This window comes from Cylas formicarius, unplaced genomic scaffold (genome assembly GCF_029955315.1).
Source record: "Cylas formicarius isolate icCylForm1 unplaced genomic scaffold, icCylForm1.1 PGA_scaffold_8__14_contigs__length_24414737, whole genome shotgun sequence".
NCBI lineage: Eukaryota > Metazoa > Arthropoda > Insecta > Coleoptera > Brentidae > Cylas > Cylas formicarius.
This window is the reverse complement of record NW_026844361.1, coordinates 22,464,454-22,486,848: the sequence shown is the minus strand read 5'-3', so window position 1 is coordinate 22,486,848 and position 22,395 is coordinate 22,464,454. Positions and strand designations below refer to the sequence as shown.

Below are 22,395 nucleotides of genomic sequence, written 5' to 3'. Positions count from 1 at the left end.
TGCCATTCCATCATTAGGATCAAGAATCCCAAAAATCATGATCAGGGACTTGGGAGTTATTCTTCTGGAGACTTTTATAATATTTTATACATTAAACTCCTTTATTATACATCTGGACGTCCTCATCTTGAGTTATGTTGGGTCAAACAACTATAACGTTCATAATAATCCTGTTCAAGTGATTGAGGTAGTTAGTCACCTGGAAGCCCATTCACAAAGAGACCTACATATAACATTCTGCACTCAGGCTGCTCTTGTCCGGTCTTGTTGGACAAAATTGGTATACATGGGCCGACTAAGTACACGAGACAGATGAACCCTGCTCTAAAAATGCGTTGTAATGGTAAGTTATTTTATCCTACTAAACTTTTGTTGATTCCTTTAATTAGAATTAGAAAATTTGTACAGCTCAGTGTGCTTGGCGCCTGATATAGAATAAATGAAATAAAATATATTTAAATCTGCGATCTGCGTATTGTATTGACAAGTCTTTGGGATTTGAGATTTTTGTAGCATCTAAACACTTCTATCGCAATTTAGGAACCCATTTCCGAATTGTTTGGGGATTTATTCCTTACTCGTTAAAAATTCCGCCAATATACGCTTGTACCGATGCAAAATGGGTTTCGAATGTTTTATGAAGAAAACAACACCGAATTTTTGTTAAAATTACTAGTAAGTTGTGTTTCCAGGCTTCCGAAAATCAATTAAACGCTACCGTGCTAGACGGTAAATGCGATCGACGACTTTTCAAGATGTAGGTACAATTAAAATACATGGGAGACAAAGCGTGTTGACACAGAACGTATGGATAAGCGAAAACCGACACGCGAAAATTTCACTACAGAAATTAGATTGTTCCCATGCCTCAGCTAATCTGTTATCTTACGAGTACTTAATTAATGCCGACCGGCCAGTGGCGCAGTTCACGCTAAGCCTATTTATGAGACGCTATGATGCTACTAAACCTAACTATATGTATTCTACGGTTTGCAAATAATGAAGTCACATTTTGTTTTTTATTGACGGAAGGAATGCTTGCCTCAAATGTTGTATTCTCACCAATCATAAGGGTGTGAAGATAAGTCAAAGTTTTCGAAATTCGTTTGATGGATATATTCTTAAAATAAATAAGAACTAAAAGTTCAGATTTTCACGAAATTATATATTATGACATGACAACTGTTTCGACAACACCGTGTCTTTATCAAATATATTCTTACAAATCGATATTTGAAAAAGACATCATTGCTAACAGAGACGATCGGCCACAACAGGTAGTATGTTAGATAGTGCTGCAAATCAAAATTCGACAACGGTGCCCATCCATACTTTTAGATCATCTATGATTGAGATAACTGCAACATGGATGTATCTCAAGTGTAAGATGCTGAACTTCAATTAATAAAAAAGGTGATAGTTGCTACAGCAACCATTATGCTGAATTGAGAAAGTGACTGATCTGCTTTGAACTTATCACTTTTTATATCCTTTTTATAATAATACAGATTAATACAGATCTGTTTTGTCTCATGTATGCTTAAAGAAAGACGACAGGAGAGTGCGAGGCAAAGGAAGGAGATGGTGAAAAAAATTGTCTAGGGTTAGAAAAAGAGGCAAATATAATTGTGCTCGTATTTAGAAGCAGTAACTAAAAATAAATGTTGGGCATTTTTCTCTACTGAAATTAAAATTTTCTCATATCTAGTTAAAGACCAATGGATCAGTGGCGCACTTATACAGGAATGAAAATTTTCTTTTGCTTTTTTCTAGAAACCGAACGCCTCTGTTTCTAACATGAAATTAATTAACAAAATCTTATCCGTTTCTTCGAACGTACTAACCCATCATGCGTTTGCCGTTCCAATTTTCATACAATGGCGGAATCGATGGTCCGTTATTACCGCGGCAGGAACAGTTCGAAATGGCAGATAATTTGCGCACGCACGGTATAATATATGCAAATTCAGCGATTTGTTAAAGTAAATCTATAACTAGCAAATATTTGAAAATTTGGGATTACATATATTGTTTTATTTTTCAATTCTTATAAAGTTTTATTTATATCTCTATGTATAATGGTATATAGCTCAGATTCACAGTTAATGAGGCATTTAAAAATGACGCTTGCAAACAAGAGAATATCGTAAATTTTTGCATCTTTTAAATTTCCACACAATTTTCTTTGTGAGATCTATCAAGTTTAGTTATTACCTGGATAATTACCAGTATACCAGTATACTAGGATAATATTATATTAATATTAATTATAATTTTATCTTATTTAGAATTAAAAATTTGGGTAAAGTGAATTTTAACAGAGGTGGTCGAACTGTAGCTGTATAAAAAGATAGATATGCTGATGTCATTCAGAAAATAGTTATCAACAACCATTCGACAAATGTTTCAGTTTTTTTCTTGTTTATTCAAGATTCAGTTCGTTATCCGCAAAAGCCGAAACGACAATGAAATTGTAGGACTTTTGAAAAACTGTAAATAGCTTTCCTAGGTTGTAATGGTTAAATATTGTTTTAACTCTAATATAATATTATAAAAACAGTTGGTTTCCTTTTGAAAAAAAAGATTTTCGGGGGATTTTTCAATTTGCAGACTTTTTGTTTCTATTTAACTGAAATTAAAAAACATGGAAAAAACTAAATTTATAACCACCCCCAATATCGAAAGCATTTTAACTTAGTATTATCCCGAATTCTCAAATTTTTCCTATTTTCCCATTGTCCATTTTTTATATTTTCTGTGACCATCCGAGGCAGTAGCAGATCATTTATTTATTTATCATTACCGGTTAACAGTTATAGGGAACAAAGTAGAATATAGAGCCGATTGAGTATAATCAATATCCCATTTTATCTCCACAAGCAACAAGTCTTTATTCATAAATGTATGTTTGTTATGTTGGTTAGGGGTCTTCACTTATAATGCAAAGCGCAAATCCTCTCTCCAGGCGCATAAAATAGTCTGTGGAAGTTTCTTTGAAAAATTACCTTTATAGACTGGTTTCAAATAAAAATGCACAAAAATAAAAACTCGTTGTATATGTAGTTATTATCACGATACTAACAGTGTAGATCGAGGTGTAAATAAAAGATCACAGAATACAAAGACTTGTAGTTTTTTAATTACTTAAAAGAAGTACAATTATTACATAAGTATCCATTTAAAAATATTTATAAAAATAAAATAAAAGTCAAGAAATTAAGTAGCCTATCTGACCAATAAGCGCACTTCAACTGCGTGATATAAGCTCTCGGACTAACAGCGGATCCGAGCATTTTGACATTTATACCAGGTGCTCCGATCATGCGTAACTGGGTGGCCACTGTCGCCTCTCGATAGACTGGAGCTCTCGTCAGTTTTACTATTTATGACGTTTTAAATTTAGAAGACAACGAATATACGGTGTAGATTTTAAACAAGTGCGCCGCTACAAATAAACGAGGTCCGCGCATATCGACTGACAGGTCAATAAACTACGTCGTATTCACACAAATCTACTTTTTTTGTAGCTTCGATCGATTCAAACGGCCATCTTACACGATCATCGACAATGCCGTTCGCGCCATATAAAATATTCCAAGGCAGCTTTAACGACGGACAGGGTTCTCTACTTTATTTTTTATCGGCATTGGGCCGTGTAATTTTCAAATAGCAAACGCATATCGATATTGTTGAAACGATAAGCCTGCCCACGTTTAATGAAAAATGGCAAACGATTACTAATACCCGTGTCGTTGCTTTCAAGGTAATGCGTGTATTTTCATAAAAATGGCCGATTAAAAGACCAAAGCCGAACCTTTCCGTTCTCGGCACCTTGATAATGAGTCATTCTTGTATCTCACACGAAGTGTGTTGACGTTTTCTCTCGTTTAAGGATTAAATGTCGCACTTAATAACTAACAATTAAACAATTGCTTTATTAACATCTTGCTTAACCTGGGTTCCAAGAAATATATACTTTTTATTGATTAAATTAATGACGATATATCCAAAGAACGCCCGATAAACTTTTGGTGTTTATAGAAACAGCATCTATATACATGGATCAACAAATGTTTCAACGAAAGCGGTACGCCACTGTGTTTTTCGAAATTTGGCACCACTTTGAAATGAAAGAGAGAAAATAATTGTGAAAATTCACAGAGGAAACATACAATATGGTTCGTTAAAACATGATGCAAAAGCAATTCCATTTATTTTTCTATACTTTTTTGCGAAAAAGAATATAAACAAAATAACTATGGCTTCTAGAAAGTTACAATCGTGTATAAGGCAAGAAAATTTCTAGAAATGCGACATTTAAAGTCCAAAATTGTCAAAGTACAAAAATTATATGCTGTTTGTTCATTGGTAGGCTCCCCTTTATATAGCAAATCGTCCACACTCGAAGAGGCATGTTTTCAAAAAACTAGTAATTCAAACACATTCCAAAATCAAAAATGTTTATTTTTAATCTTTATACGTGTTTCGCTTGCATAGACATCATCATCATAAAATAATATATATCTAAAAATTACGCAAAATACGTACATATAAAAATACCACAGACACAAATTTTAATCTAAAAAATGACGTTAAAAAACTTGTAATTGAAATATAAAAAACTTATAACAAGGCTAAACCGAAGGCTTCCAGTTTACGTTGTTACAAATTAAGAGAAAAATATCCTTCTACTGTTTTACCAAACTTCGTGGTTCCTGATCCCTGATGGAAATCGTCCTGCCAGACTGCGTTACAATCTTCACGGATCAAAGAATATTGCCGAAAAAGGTCAATTATTGGAATTTGCGGTCTGAAGATTTCGAGTGTATTATACTATAAGACAATTTGTCTAATCGTCATCAATTCCATATTACACGCTTTTTTGAAGGTGGAACGTTAAAAGCCTATAGGGAGAGTTGGAGGACAACTGTATCACTTTTCTTTTTACTTTTAGTAACTAATACCAACGTTAAGAATTCGATTGTTGGCTGTCATTCCAGAAAATACACACATCGTCTGTTTTTTGTAAGTTACTAAATAATTAAAAAAGAAATAAATAAATAAATAAAATATTAATATAAATAATAATATTAATAATAATAATAATAATAATAATAATAATAATAATAATAATAATAATAATACAATTATATTGAAAAAAACTAACCAAACAAACAATGAAGGAGCCATAGAACAGGATCGATTAAATAATTAAAAACAATTAATTTCGCAATAACAACGGCGTCTCGTAAAAACTATCAACAACGTTTAAACAATAAACGGCCCAGTGAACCATGGTAACTGTATCGGAAAAAAATATGTAGACCAAAACCATAATAGATTATGTATTACGTCCGAAGTATTACTTTGCATACCTTTCACTTTGTAGCCTGGATGTGTATCAGGTTTAAAAACTGCGCGTTTTCGTCGATCAAGGAATTTACGTACTTAGGTATACCTATACTGACAGCCTGAATATAGTATTACATAGACCAAAACGTGATGCCGAACAAAATGAAATTAAAATCACTACGAGTCAATACCGAAGAAAAAAAATTAAATGCCGATATTACTATAGCGATCAGATATTATGACAATTCTCATTTTTATATGATTTCTCAATTTTATTATTTGTTTAGTCAAGGGAAAATTTAAGAGAAATAAAAAAAGCTATTCAAAACACCAAAACATTTGATTGTATGGGTCCAGGGGTCGGCTTTGCAACATCTTTTTGTTCTCCGATATTTTCTGTATTTATTTTTAATAATACTATAATAATATGGGCCCGCATACAAAAAAATATTTTGAAAATGGTCGATCGTCCGAAAAGGTTTCCGAGGCCTGGTATAGATCAGAATATTTATTATTTACATGAATATAGAGCACCAAATATTTATCAAAATGAAATCACGATATGAGTTGGATCTAGCTGTTTCTCAGAATGAGACTTCTGAGTCGCTATGTTTTTTCTGTTCAACTGTATGCTATTGCCATGGGTTACTAAAAGTATGCTGAACATTTCGAGGTAAGACGATAGTGAACCGTATAAATACAGCTATTCGTAACACTTAATATGACGTAAATAAAAATCCAGAAAGGAACAGCGGCAAAAATAAACAGAATCTGGAACTGCGTCCACTAAAAATAATTCGCTTCTACAATTTTTTGGAACGCCAACCAAATTAGCGACTGCAGTTTTCCGATACCAATAGTTATTACCGTCGTTCGATGCCCACCGTACCTGTAACGAGGAAACTAACGATCGGAAATTATGTTTGCATATTATGTGGGCATTGTTCGTGATGCCAGACGCATAACTGTACTGAGGTGAATGTCACTATGTTCACGGATATTCGACCACGTAATGCAAATCTGTTTGAACTGGAAAAATACTCGCCGACACTGCGGCCTCATTGCGAAGGGCAAATCCATAACTAGCAACACACGGGGGTGTCAAAACGGAATTGGGTAATTGCCCGATCAGACGCACCCTTATCACGCCAGTCTTACAATTTATTACACTTTTTTTTAACTGAATTTTACCTGATGCTAAAATTAATGAATTGACACTTCAAATTTTATTCTATGGTATTGACTTAACGTTCTGAATGCTGAGCACACTAAAAGAAGAAGAATGGTAAAGCAGCTCTGGGCAATACAACGAATATTTCGAAATTGGTGGGCCGAATCACCTGTTAGCTCGAGTCAGTTCTATAATTAAAAGAATCGTGTAAGACACGCGCTCGTCTATATAAAACCTCTAATTAAGCATGTAGTCACTCGCTTTTGAAAATATCACGGCCTTGTTCGGTGAGTCAACCGCCGAAGTAATCGTCCGAAATCGGTGCCGGCGTGAATCCGTTTTCCGTCGAACGATTTGCTCGAACGAGATTGCGTAAAAATCGTTAAAATTATAAATACTTCGTTTTCACCAATTTAGTCCCTTACGCGGAGAATATTGTGTGCGCGGTTCACACGCGGATCTCAAACCTCCTTTTACTTCCCACAAGCAAAACGTTCCTCGTAATCGGATTGTTGTGATAATTCGGCTTCCTCGTGAAAGGTCCTCGATTCGCCATATACTTAGATAATATGAAAATGATATCGTGGGATTTCAGGAGTAACGGCAACTGGGCCTCTATGCAATGTCATCGCAATGTCGTTTCAATTTTCAGTCGAACATGGAGCTAGAAACGCTCTCACTGGATTGAGGAGTCGTTTTCAGTAAGTTTTTGGTTATATAGACGTAGAGAAAGGCGAACCATAACTGCTGAAAGCGGGACCTCCGTTTCTTTTGGGCGGGAATGCAGGAATATGAACACTCCGCCCTGCAATCATTATGTGTTACAACTTGTCGCTGCCAGCAACTGCAAGATCCGAATTGTCAGACAATGACAAACCACATGCCGCAGTGGTTAGTAGAAACTTCCTCCGACAAGATAATGTAACATTTCTTCCATAGTCAGCAATATCACGTACTCAACAAGACAGAAGGCTGAGTCAGTTGCCACATCTCATAATGAATCTACAGGGTGGGTCATTTTCGATGGGATTTGGAGGTATTTCTAGCCTTGAGAACAGGTTTCCTTTGCAAGGTTTTAGAGAAAAGTGGCCTGATACACATTTCGAACACAGCAAGATGACTTATTCCCACCCCTGTATATCGAAAAAAAAGCGGGCTAGCATAGTTCAGATATGAAAAGAACATCTTAGTCCTCGTGACTTTCTTATTTCTCACAATGTCGTAATAATTGTAGGCCAGCATTTTATGAGTATAAATTGAATCAGATAATACCAATAATTTGATTTTTAATACCTACTATCTACTAATACATACATAACCCGTAGAATATAAAAACCAATAAATATCCATCGCAAAGTTTCAAAGTAAACAACCCCGAAGACTTGCAAAATGTTACAAATTTGTTTAAAATGTAATCAATTGTTATTCATTTTACCTAACACAATATTAATATCCCACCTTCATCCATAATATAAAAATATATTTACATTTACTGGATGTTGCAATTTCATTTCTATGTCACGCGTTATAAAAGAGACTTCGCACAGAATAAAGAACCCTAGAAAATGTATCAAACTTCATATTTGAATTTTCAATACCATAATTGGTTATATAATTTAATTGGTAAAACTAGCCCACTGGTAGTCACAGTTCGTCAACCGTGAGCAGCAAGTGTGTAAATATATTCTGTGACATAAACGAGAACTAGCCCAGTCAAACACTGTGTCGGCAAAAATTTGGTCAAACTACCATATTTAAATTTCAATATATTCGATAATAAAATAATGGGCAAATGGTTGTATAATATAATTTGCAAATCCAGGTGACTTTTAGTCACAGTTGAATTATTAATTTCGCAAGTTTGGCATAAATTTTGCAGAATACTCTCTCAAGAACGCCGTCCGCATCCCGCAGATCCCATAATCGTATATCTTGAATATCTTCATCCTGGTCATGTTTGTTTCAATATTATTTCGACCAGAAGATACCTGATCTTGCTATTTTTCTTCTTTCAGATCCATCTCCTTTTTGACCACGACTTTGACCCGGCAATTTAAATATTTCGATTATTTGTCGCCTAATTTGATTTGAAATTCGACCGCTCTACCTACTCCATTATTTGTAACGCCGGCTTTGAGTATTAATCTTAGGAGCATACTATTGGGTCATCTATGTTTAGGTACCAACCAGAGTGAACTGGAATGACTAGCAAACGCAAGCCACTAGTCGTCCAAAGTTGTCAATTTGTCAATTAATTAATTTGACTTGAGGTCAGTGTTGCAATGGTTACAAATGGCGGAGTCTAAACCATATATCAAAATTACAAGAAGAAATCAATTCCAGGCGAGGTTAACAATACAAATATTTTATTAATGAATAATTAAGAAACCAGTGCGTTTGAGCGCTCACCCAAAGCCGTTGAGGTTTATATTTTTAAGATACATTACATACATAGATAAACCTACAGCGAAAAAAGGTTAGTCGATAACTAGAAGATTGTTAAAATTCCGTAGATACTCGTGATTTCTGTGTCCAATAACACGAATACTTTTAATGTTGTCGGTTTTAAGTCAACCAATGGAGGTCATTTTTTGTCATATTTTTTAAGCCTAAAAATAAATCTACAACGGCCATTCTGAAGCTTTTACGTTATTTTGAGAGACATCTATCCAATGTCACTAATGTCAAAATGAGTGAGGCAACTTCGTAGTACTGCGTAATACAGAAAGACAATCGGTCGCTGAAATACCCCACACATTCTCCTTCAACACTACTTTCTGAGTGTGATTGGAAAGATAAGAAAACTGTGCGACGGTCGAACCCATTGTGGTATGGTCTGTTCATAGATATAGGAAAGTGACCAATTTCTTTTCATTAACAACAATGCGACAAGATTATTACCTAAAGTTTCGGAATTTAAATTCAGGTAAAATTGTGGTCCGTAATATTGGGTTGTTCGGAAAGTCATTTCGTTTTTTTTGGGGAACATGAAAGACAGTTTTCGTATAATGAATAAATATTTTATTAAATTATATATTGGCCATTCTGGTCCAACACCTTTTGCCATCTTTCTGGCAGTAACATAATTCCCCTCTCATAAAAGTTTTGGTCCTTGCTGGCAAAAAACTGGTTCAGGTGGTTTTTGACATCTTCATTTGAGGTAAAGGTTTTGCCATCCAAAAACCGGAACAAATAGTAGTCGGAAGGCGCCAGATCTGGAGAATATGGTGGATGTTGCAGTACGTCCCATTCAAGCTGTAAAAGTTTTTGGCGAGTGACCAAATTTGTGGGAGGTCTCGCATTATCCTGGTGGAACACTACACCCTTCCTGTTGATTAATTCGGGCCTCTTCTGTTTAAGTGAATCATTCAATTTGTCCAGTTGATGACAATAGACTTCTGAATTAATCGTTGTATTGTCCGGCAAAAGTTCAAAAAAAACGATTCCTTTGACATCCCACCAAACGGAGAGCATCACCTTTTTTTGGTGAATGTTGGCTTTTGACACGCTTTGAGCCGGTTCATCTTTTCTGCTCCATGACCTCTTGCGTTTAACATTGTTGTATACAACCCATTTTTCGTCCCCAGTAATAATCCGCTTCAAAAATGGATCATTGTCTTGACGTTTGAGGAGCGAATCACACACGTCAACGCGACGACACAAATTTCGCTCCGTAAGGACATGGGGCACCCACACATCGAGCTTCGAGGTTAAGCCCATGCCTTTCAAATGGCCATAAACAGTCGAATTCGACAAATTTAATCTCTCACCGATCTCTCGTGTGGTTATTCGCCGATTTGCATCAACTAATGCCTTTATCGCATCTTTGTCAGCTTCGACCGGCCTTCCAGACCGTGGTGCATCTTCGACATCAAACTTGCCGGATCGAAATTTTGCAAACCAATTCTGGCACTGGCGTACTGTTAACACGCCTTCTCCATACACATCCGTTAATTTTTTTCTCGCTTGGACAGCATTTTTACATTTTCTGAAGTAAAAAAGTAAAATATGACGAAAATGCTGCTTATTGCTCTCCATATTTAAAAGGGCACCAACCAAAAACTACTGCGTAGAATTAATAGAACTTTTTCACACACAAGCCTTACAATATCAGCTCTCAAGACATATAATGGTTATGCGGCTTAAGTGTGAAGTTGGTTTCGAAAAAACGCAATTAAGTCCCCTAACGGGAAAAAACGAAATGACTTTCCGAACAACCTTATAGATAATAATTTTATACCTACCTGTGTTTAATATTCTTTGGATTAAGTTTATTAGTAATCATTCTTATTTCGTGTGTAATACAGCGTGTGTTGAATCGTGTGCGAATTATGCAAAATATGTGCTAGTCTAGTGTATCTCAGGAGATGCTCCCGCCCAAATGTAGAAAACACTATTCTATTGAGACTAATAAAGAAGTTATAAACAATGTTTATTTGACTCTCGTTGAACGTGGTGCCAGCAAGCAAGCATCTTTAGAAGAAACGGCCACATTGACGAAAATTCCAACATCAACTGTATCGAAAATTGTGAATAATCCCATTTGAGCGAGGAAAAAAAGAAGCGATGCTGACATCTTCTCGAGTGTAGATGACAGTGATATACCAGGAACAAAGCGTGTCTACATTAGATATCTTAATTAGGAGGCTTGAAAAAGACGAAACCGGCGTTCAATGTGGCAGAACTACCTTATGGAAGTGTATTCAACACATGGGTTTTAGATTTAAAAAAAAAATGACCAGAGGCAAGTTTTAATAGAATCTTTTAGAATTCGGAAATGGCGACTGGAATATCTAGAAAAAATTAGGATTTACAGAGAACAACAAAGGTCAATTATTTACTTGGATGAATCCTGGTTCGACGCTTATGAGTTTTTAACATCTCTCCACAAAGTTGGGCAAATTCCGTTAAACATATAGAAAAAGCAGAACAATCGTATATCCATCCAAAAGGCGATGATAGCGATAGTGATACTGATATATTATGTGAATAATTTTAAGCAATTTAATTAGGCAATCAAAATAATTTGTAATTTTATTTTAGATTTAAACATAAATAAATATTGTTTAGTATCTTTCCTAACAAAACCCCAAATAATTAAATTCTAAGCCATACTTTATTCTTACGGCTTGCCCGGGTCTTTCCTTATTTCGTATATCTATGAACAGACTTCACCTAGTCCCTAAAAATGTCGAAAAATCCGAATCAAATGAAGACGAGATTCTTCCGTAGCAATCTAAAGGAGGACAATTTACCAACTTGGATCGGCACCTTGCTGATCTTAAATAAGGAGCGACGTGTTCATAATACACTACCGAGATCACATTACGTCGATTCCGTATCGATTACACGCCAAAACGAATTCCAACACAATGCTTGGCACGCTATCCGGTGCTTAACTGCTTCTTTTAATCATTTTCGTATTTTCGTGCGGTGACTCGAACCTTTCGATTTGCTCGGTTTGCATTTTCGGCGGGGTAGTTTTTCGACATCGCGGCCACATTTTCAGCTATATTTGGACGGCTTCGCAAAACGATCTAAGTAAATAACACGCAAAATAATGAGAAGAACGTCATTGCAAAAAATTGGTCGGGGTTTTGAGAATTATTGGATGAAATTGAAGAAATTTAGCCACAAGAGAAAATAATGTTGTTACTTTGATGCCTTTTTTAACAGAGCCTGCCATCTTATCGGCATAAGTTAACCAATTTTTGTAGAGTTTCTCCAAGAATTAGAGACCATTCTGATTCAATGTTAATAAATGGTTCTTCTTGATTTTTAACATTTAACAAGACATCCCAAATGGGTTCAGATCTGGCAATTAGAATGGCCACTAAAGTACAGTTATGTTTTTCTCTCTAAACCATTGTTTAAGTAACTTGGACGAGTGTTTCGGATTATTTTCCTGCTGAAATCGCCTTCGCAATGGTATCTCTTCTTCTTCAAACCAGTAGCTTTGCATATCTCTTTGTATTAAAATCAGTCCATTTTACCGGATACTTGCATGATGTTTCCTACTCCACGTTTCACATACAGATCCAAACAGAGAAAATTTGTTGACCAAAACTCTGGCGAATTCCATTGGGGCCTGTATATTCTTTGAGAGAAGTGTTTTTTTTTTGTGATTTTCGAGGCTCAAGTTTCGATAGTCTTAAATCGGTTTTATCATCTTGGAAGTAGCCTTCACTAGGTCTTCACTATTTTTGTAATATTTTCGTTGCAGCACTTTTAGAAATATTTAAAGGCTTTGTTATTAGCAACTTTTATCGCAATTACCAAAGCGGACTGAATAATTTAGGACACAAATTATTTGAAAACCATAAATTCTTTATCGTAAAAAATAACAAACATTACTTTGCATTTGTTAAAAGTTTTTTCGCCACTGTTTGTCCAATATGGCATTGCTTAAGCGGGATTTTTTGTTATATTTGTACGGTGGTCTCACATTTCAGAGCCATGAAATGCTTGCTATTGATCTTTTTAATTTTGCAGATATGCACAATTAATGATTTTTATATTTGTTCCTAACTAATAAGCAATACAGGTCTATTTCGCTCGTGTCAAAATCCAGTTTGCTTTGGACTCATTGGCATAGTGGTGTTTCTTTTAGACACTACCGCGAACAAACTCCTGAACGTAAAGGTTTGGCCACACATATTCAGGACGCGTAGAAGACGTTTGAGTGTTGATAGTTAGAACGAGACTCGTACGGGACTCGTTTCGCAGCCATAAGCCCACACTGTTCCGGGGTACGTACGACTTGCATGTGACTCCAAATTGGTTACGCGCAGTGTATTGGCAGTGCATTAACATTTTCACTAGTGTATATTAGTGCGGCGAAATTATTGAAAATGTTTAGAAATTTCGCAAATCGGGATTTGGCTTTAGCATTGGAAGAGGAAGAATACGAAAACACAAGCAGAAGAAAAAGAAAAATATGGGTACACAGCACCTGGAAAAGCAGATGCAGAGAAGGCGAATTTATCACATTGTATCCACATTTCCTGGACGATGAAAGAAAATTTTTTGAATATTTCCGAATGAACCAAGTCACATTTCATGAACTTTTTGAAACACTACAAAGCCATATAAGTAAAAAAGAAGACACATTTTGGAGATCTTCAATTCAAAGATAATAGACATTTTACTTATTGAACAATCTATATACTATGTAAAAAATGCATTTATTATCGACGAAAGATAAAGATAAATTAAAATCTATTTATTTAACCTGGTATGGAAGGGCATTGAGGCTGAAGAGGTGTGAGACAATATCCTTCTGAAGGTGCTGCTAAGTTATCTCGATCGCAGGGCTGGGGTGATTGCGAAGACGGCGTCAAATGGAATTGAGAATGGAGAGGTTCGAAAGAATACTCTCGAGGTGAGTCCAAGTTATCGTGAGGATGAAGCTGATGCAGATAGTACAATTTCTCTTTGGCTTGCCATTAACTGCCTAATTTCTAGAACGCTCACGAAATCGGCACGAAAAAAATTAACTGAACTCGTCGTCTCGTCGTCGTTGCCGAGCTGCGGACGGGTCTAACGTTCGTCTCGCACTCACGTCGATGTGTGGCCAAACGCATTTAAACCTTTGGAATTACTAAAAAATGAACATCATGCGAGCATCGTGCGACCGTCGTCTCGTGCTCGTCTCGTTCACGTGAGGCCAGACCTTTAATGCTGATTATACATCGACGTGTTCGCTATAAAAAGTATGAATGCATTCGGATTTCATTAAAGACCGGCGTAAAGCCGGTGGGAACTTTTTTTTTTGTTCTGTATAGCAATATTCGCAATTAATTTCATACCCGTAATGGTAGTACACACGTAGTACGCGCCGCTATATAATTGCATGAACCTTTTGAATCGGACAATCGGAGTTCGTTCCCCCAAGTCCGTAATAACTGATTTCCTCCGCTTTTCGATGGATTTACGAGATTTTTATTTTTTATACGACTCGGCGGCGTTGTCAACCGACTTAAAGGGAAATACTCAAGTTTCCGATGAGCTCAGTGGTCCGTGGTGGTAAATCTGCATTAATTATTTAGAATTAGACGCGAGTAATTGCGCATAATATGCCGCGATGTACGATTATCGCAACGGTTCCTCATTCCTCGCTAGCAGATGGTAATTCCTCGAGATGTATCATATAATAAAGCAATTTTCGGGTGGAACCTTTTTGTACCGTTTATCCACGGATAGGTGACAATCTATAGCAGCGTTCAACTGTCGCGGAAAATAAAGTAGGATAGAACTACTCATAATGTATTTGTGATAGATTTTTGTGAAACAAAAGATACCGTTCCAAACACAATCCTAGCTAGCTTTTTTCGTGCATTGCACATATGGTCTGTTCATAGATATAAGAAAGTGACCCATTGCTTTTGAATGTCATTATCCAAGGGTGATCATTAATGCAACAAGATTATTACCTAATACCGTGATAGAAAATAATTTTATACCTACCTGTGTTTAATATTCTTTGGTTTAAGTTTATTAGTAATCATTCTTATTTCTTGTGTAATACAACGTGTGTTGAATCGTGTGCGAATTATGCAATGTATCTCAGGAGATGCTCCCGCCCAAAACACTATTCTATTACAGAGAACAACAAAGGCCAATTATTTACTTGGATGAAACCTGGTTCGACACTTATGATACCCTGGAAAAGGGTTGGGTTAACTCAACTGATAAGTGTAAAACGCGCCATCAAAAAGAGGTAATCATCATCATCACGCTGCCTATCCACTTAATGGATGTTGGCGACCACACGCTGAAATTGGTCTCTATCTCTTGCCGCGTTGACAAGTTCCCCAATTGTTTTTGGACCTGTCCATTGTCTAATGTTCCTTGCCCATGACATCTGTTTCCTTCCTATTCCTCTCTTGCCATCCATTTTACCCTCTAATATGAGTTGTAACAGCTGATACCTATCATGTCTAAAAATGTGTCCGAGGTAGGCCGTTTTCCTGCGTTTTACGGCTGTAAGTAGTTCTCTGTTCTTATGAATTCTTTTAGTACTTCGTCGTTAGTTACTCTGTCCGTCCACGGGACTCTCAGAAGACGTCGGTAGGTCCACATTTCGAAGGCTTCCACTCTGTTGATCATTTTTGCATTCACAGTCCATGTCTCCACTCCGTACAAAAGTACCGACCAAACATAGCATTTTGCATATCGGACTCGAAAAGACAAGTGCAGGTCTCGATTTCTAAGGATTTTTTCATATCTCATCAATGCCGCACGTGCCATCTCTGTTCTGCACCTAATCTCTTTTTCCGAGTTCCATCCTGCATGTAAGTATTTGAACTGTGTTACTCGTTCTATATTTCGGTTTTCTATCTGAATTGATTATCATAAATTTGGTTTTGTCGGCGTTAATGTTTATCCCGTATTCGTTGCTGCTGCCACATAACCTAGTACACATTCTCTGTAGTTCCTCAACATCATTGGCAATGAGGACAGTGTCATCCGCATATCGGATATTCGAAATTGGTATTCCGTTCACTTTCACTCCCAACTCTTGTTCTTCAAAAGCTTCGTTGAATATCGCTTCGGAGTATAAATTAAAAAGCAATGGAGACAGGACGCATCCCTGTCTAACTCCTCTCCGGATATCAATATCTTCAGTAATAATGTTTTGTATGGTAATATTAGCTGTTTGACCCCAGTACAATCTCTCGATACACCTTATGTCCTTGTCGTCGACGTCGGTTTTTCTCAAAATCTGCATGAGTTTTGAATGCTGTACACGATCGAAAGCTTTTTCATAGTCGACGAAACATAGAAATATGTCTTTATTAACATCTAGACAGTTTTGTATTAAGACTTGGAGTCCGAAAAGCGCCTCACGTGATCCCATACCTGATTTGAATCCAAACTGGCTAGGGCCGATAATTTTCTCGCATCTGTGCTGTATTCTCCTGTGTATTATTTTGAGGAAAATTTTTAAGGAGTGGTTCATCAGACTTATGAGTCTATGATCTTTGCACTTTCGGGCGTTGCTTTTCTTGGGTAGGGGTATAAAAGTTGATCTTAACCAGCTTCGGGGAAAGTGTCCTGTATTGTAGATATAATTGAATATTTTGAGCAAGACGTCGATATTGTCGTCCTCTATCAGTTTCAAAACCTCCCCTGGTATACCATCTGGTCCTGTAGCCTTATGATCTTTTGCTTTCATAATCACTTTCTTTATTTCTTCCCTCAATATAGGTGGCCCTGATAATGATTCGCTTAACTGGTTGTCTTTTAGGCCTTCACGAGAATCATCGGCAAATAATTCTGTGAAATATTCTTCCCACAGCTGTTTCTTTTCATTTGCTTCTATTATGAATTTGTTTGTGTCATCGGTATATATTCCTGGAGGTCGTTTTTTATACATTCCAGATGCTTCTTTCATCTTTTTGTGTTTTTCACGCGTATTGTGTATTTGTTGCAAGTATTCAATTTCCTTACACTCCCCCTCCAGCCATTTCCTTTTAGCCTTTCTAATATCGGATCTTATTAGTGAGTTTAGTCTCTTGTATTCATCAATGTTAGTGTTCTTGTGCTGTCTGCGTTTGTCCATTAGTTGTAGGATCTCGTCAGTCATCCATTTCTTTTTGCTGCGTCTTTTTTCATATCCCAGACATTCAATTGTGACGTTCTTTATGGTAGAGGTAAAAGAATAACTATTTTGCATGTTGGCTCTAAAGATGGTTGGATGCCAAATGGATTTTTTTTGTCTACGAGAAATATTAAAGATTCTTCTCTGGATTACCATGGAGACATCATCCTAATAGCGTCATTGTAATGGACAATGCAAGTTATCACAGTAGGCAGTTGACTAAAACCCCTTCCTCATGTGACACAAAAGCAACAATCCAAAACTACATGTATAATAATGACATTTATTTTCACGAAGATTATACCAAAAAGCAGTTAACTGAGGTTCTACAAAGCTTGAACCTACAAAAGGAATACGTCTATAATAATTATGCAAAAAATCTAGGACATATACAGTTTTATCTGTATATTTAATCCCATTGAACATGTTTGGCACTAACTGAAATCTGACATTCGTCGAAAGAAACTTATAGAAACCGAAGTTTTTAACATCCCTCCACAAAGTTGGGCAAATTCTGTTAAACATATAGAAAAAGCAGAACAATCATATATCCATATGGCAATTAATACAGAACAAATAATAATTACAACGGGGGATGATGGCGATAGTGATACTGATATATTATGTGAATAATTTTAAATAATTTAAGTAGGTAATAAAAATATTTTGTAATTTTATTTTAGATTTAAACATAAATAAATAAATATTGTTTAGTATCTTTCCTAACAAAACCCCAAATAATTAAATTCTAAGCAAAGCACGGATCTGTTCGGACATATTTCATTCTTACAGCTTGTCCGGTTCTTTCCTTAATTCGTATCAGTTAGTCACTTTCTTATATCTATGAACAGACTTTACCATTTATATCTGTATCGTAATAAGAATGAGAAACCAGTGGCGTAGTCAGGTTTCTGCAAAAGATATAATTTTCAAAAATTGAACTGAGGTGGCTTTTACTTGATGAAAATCCATTTATCGAAAACTAAAAGTTCAGATTTTCACGAAATTATATATTTTGACATGACAATTGTTTGGACAACACTGCCTGCTACTATATATACCGAAAAACGACCATAAAACCTTAATTAATGTTGTTGTGAGAATTTAAGTTCAATAAAGGAGAGGAATTTAAATCTAATTGACCGTTAAGCAATACATTTGAATGTCTCATTTTGTTAATCTCCATGGCTTCCAATAAATTTAATTTTCTACTTTTTGCGGCTGTATGTAAAATATCAAATTTTTTTAAACCCTGTTTTATGTTCATTACTGCGTTTCTTGAAGGATCTACCTGTTTGTCCAATGTGTCCATGGTGTGTTGTTAGTTCTGAAAGATATTTTTAGGGATGTATTTTGTCTGTCTGATGCATTTGAATGTCTCATTTTGTTAATCTCGATGGCAAACGTAACAAAAAATGGTCTGCTGAGGATAATCGGTCTAGCTTCTAGAAAGTAGAATCCAGAAGTCAATGCCGAACTCAGATTTTTTCTTAAAGTGTAAATTTTGAGATTCAACGGAAAGGTAACCGTATTAATAAAAAACTATATGATTTAAGCAGTCTCATGGTCTACGACTTTAACCTGGCCATCATTCCTTCAGTGTTACACATTTCCTGAACCCGCAGAACAATACGGTTACCACACAATATCGACTAAGACCTTGAAAGTCAACCGGGGCCCCCCTGGGTACCCCCGGGCGCACTTTTTCCGCCTAATTGCGAAAAATCCGAATGCTCCTAATTACGCTCTTACAATTTAACAATACGCGAACCATCTTGCGATCGATGCGCGCCGTCAGGCAACTGTTTCGGTGCGATTTTTTTCTTTTGTGCCTCGCGCCGAAAGGAAAAGTATGAGGGAAATGTTAATTGTACGGTTTTTTGATCGACAGACTGAAGAAAAGATGGCCTGTGTATAATAAAACTCATCGAAAGGCTTCAAGCGTGGTATTAATAACAAAAGTGAAACCGGGTTCGGCTGCGGTACCCCCAAGGTGTCGTTTTAAGGTCGCCCTCCGCACCAATGGAGATAATTGCTAATTCTCCTCATTTTGGTGCTTCTGCTCCCTTTTAACCATCGTCGATAAGTTTTCCATCGTAGGAAGCTCGTTCTGTTTGATTTCCGCGATCCTGGCGATGAGCTGTTGAGGCGGCTCCACCCTCTTGCATTCCCAAAACATATTCTTCTTCTCGAAAAAACCCTTATCGATCTTTAGACGTTCGGGTATCTCTTCGGGCAAAATCGTGCCGCTCCTGGTTTTATACGAGACGTTAGGCGTCACTGGATCACGCGTCGCTGGTTTCTTCGGAATGGACATCAACCTGGAAAGGCGATTCGTGCAAAAAGGCAAACCGTGAGTTTCGGTTTCACATTTTGAAGAGAGGGTGCAACTTCCTTTCGCTCAAATCAATGAGCCGTTTCTCGACGCTCTCGAATGGAGGCATCGGATCCGTCTCGTCTTTCAACGACGGATGCTTCTCGATCTTTTCGATCAACGCGTCTTCAGGGTCGATTTCGACTTCCTGCGGCGACGTGAAGTTTTTCTGTAAGATGTACGCTGTGCCGCAAGTTTTGTAAACGCGCCCGCCCAGCTTGGCTATTTCGGTCATATCTTTTACGACCTGGTCATCTGGAACTGATGAACGCAGTGGTGATTCCACGCGTACCCTACGACATCTGAGCTACAGCAATTAACGGACCAAAACGTCAGCGATATTGACTAAAGAAATACAATATCAAAGAAGAAGAATATACTAGCTAAAAACAAGCTTTAGTATGGTGCTTATAAGATTAGAACATAAAGCCGAGATTTACGGAGATGCAAAATGAATGTTTCAACTTGAACTTCAAGTAATAACTCAAAAGCGTAGCCAAATCCGCTAAACAATATTCATAAACTGTGGGATTTTGAGCATTTATTTAAGTATATCAAGTTCCGACTTGGGGCACTCTATCCATACCTTCCAGTAAAACTAAAAAGTTGTTATAAATGGTTATTCTTACAAAACGTTTCAAGTCGCTGGCAAACAGAAGGGCAAGACTATGTTTGAAACGAGATGTAATATCATCACACCTGACGAAAGAAAAATTTGAAGGGAGGTGTTTAGGTGGAGCAACTGACCAATATCATTCTTTAGTCAGCAAGTATTTGGCAATCTTTATCATTTTTTTGAACAGAAATTTTCTACAATTGGAAAATTCTTACTACTTATGACTTTCTCACAGTCTGTGGAATCCTTTTCGGTCGTCTGTACGGTTTTTTTGTCACGGAAAATCTGCCAAAACGACTTTTTACTGGTTCGTACTAATTCCTTTGAAGGAGCCGATTTAATATAACTCGTTCGTTCGACCAAACGCTGTGAAGACTTTAACACGGCCGCCATAATAGGGCGGCGACCAAATTTAATGCTGCCGTTTTGAGAAATGACAATGACAGGCTCATTTTTGACGTTGGCGTTTCGATAGTAGGACGAAATCTCAAAAATAATATTCGCATGACCATTCTATTCACCATGGTCAATTGAATCTTTTTAATTGACTAGTCAAAAAATGTTTTAAATATCATTATTTAATAATAATAACCATAACCATCTTTAAGGAATATCCAAATATGATACTTAGCAATTCGGGGAATCCCAATAATAATATCGACCACATTTTATTTTTAAAAATATATATTATATAAAATTATACTGGTCAAATGACACAAAAAATTTGACAAAAGGAAAAGTGAAAAATAAACCTTATTTATTTGTTTGCAAATAAATACTGAGGGGTACTCAAACAGAAAATCGGCGTGACAAAGTCAATATTATGCCGGGTAGGTATTGTTTAAATAATATTCATTTACCCGTCACACATACATTTAAGTGACTAACACGATGAATCACGGCTATTCTTTTCTGCCGCCAAATGCGAGCGAGAAAGTAGATGATGCAAATTTAAATGGCAAACTTGTCACGAGTAACAATGCCTACACCGAAAAACCGGTACCAGAATCAGACACAAAAGTAGCAGCAAGGCGGAGAGGCCTAATTGGACGTGAAAATGGGGGTCGATCGATTTTGCTTAAATTCGGTTTTGCATAATAATTTATAACCCTAAGCCAACGTGTACCACAGATGCCCAATTACCGGAAAGCTCGAAATATACACAATTAATTAAGCAGGAATTTGCAAACTCGTGTGCTAATTTCAAAACAAGTAGAATACGGTATAAAATATTTGAACACATAAAAGTACCTCCCAGCAAACTACGACGCTGCTTTTTCTGGTAATTTGTATTATTAACGGAGCAACATTTTAAAATAAAACTGATACTTGTTGCGTTGCTATCGGCACGAAATTTTACACTTAATATTAAAATGAGCTATTAACACATTAATGTTAATTAAGACGTTCTCTCTAAAGAATGTTTTCATCATTATTGCACGCTAGTTTCCTTCGCTTCAATGCGATTGTCGTGGAGATCGATCGAAAAACTATTGCGGACCAACGTTTTACAGATTCTAGAGTTCTTGTTTTAGAAATACTTTACTAACATAGCGTTTATCTTTATGGGTAAAACGGATAATAAACGAGTGAATTTAAAAAGAAAAAACAACACGAATACACTCGATAACACGACCGTCAGAACTGACAAACGTCAAAATTCAAGCCGAAAACAATCGACTGCAGTTTATAATTAGGTATTTCACAGAAGAGAGTGGGAAAAAATTATTTGCGATATTTTAGACACAAGTTTAAGAACGATCGGATGCTCGGATGTTTTTTAAGTCTCTCGTTTATTAAACACTCGCTCCACCATAGTGGCATATCAAACTCGTGACTAAAATGGTGTTCATCAAATTTACTTGCTGTTTTAACTAAACAAACGCGCTGTACTAATACCACTACTTCACGCTTGCCGCGTTGCCAGCTTTTTTATTTGTCGTCTAGTTAAAAATAGGGTTAGTAGATTCAAAAATTAATGAAATTATAATTTTGGATTCGGTTAGTCAGTTGTCTTTGCTAAAATTTTGAATAAAAAGAATCGATACTATGTCACATCAAAAACAATCAAAAATCATTTGAAGATATAAATTTATCGGATTTGTATGTACTAAGTGACGCAATAACTTTTTGACAAAACTCGTCTTTTGAATCTAATTCATTCATCTTTTGTTTTTAGCAGGCCCTCTAGTTGCTTTCAATTAGGATCCTTTAAGCAGGAACGGCATGTTTATCGCAAACGAGCTTCGCAAAAATCTAATATGCGTCGCATATGGCAG

The 22,395-nt window shown here is 36.4% G+C and overlaps 2 protein-coding genes across 5 annotated transcripts in view; both read right to left on the bottom strand.

Annotated features, from left to right (window-relative positions):
* The window catches only part of LOC132706721 (bicaudal D-related protein homolog), a 56,511-nt gene that overhangs the window by 22,634 nt on the left and 11,482 nt on the right, over positions 1 to 22,395 (bottom strand). The gene's annotated exons all lie outside the window — the stretch shown is intronic.
* LOC132706727 (uncharacterized) lies at positions 19,068 to 20,554 on the bottom strand. 2 transcript variants are annotated; one of them, XM_060678216.1, is made up of 3 exons: positions 20,332 to 20,554; positions 19,497 to 19,761; positions 19,068 to 19,447 (listed from the first exon to the last, which is right to left on the bottom strand). In XM_060678216.1, the coding sequence occupies exons 1-3, from the start codon at positions 20,507 to 20,509 to the stop codon at positions 19,162 to 19,164; spliced, it is 729 nt and encodes a 242-aa protein (XP_060534199.1). In that variant the 5' UTR covers positions 20,510 to 20,554; the 3' UTR covers positions 19,068 to 19,161. The 2 variants fall into 2 exon arrangements, with proteins under 2 accessions (XP_060534199.1, XP_060534200.1); XM_060678217.1 differs by having other exon boundaries at positions 20,350 to 20,554.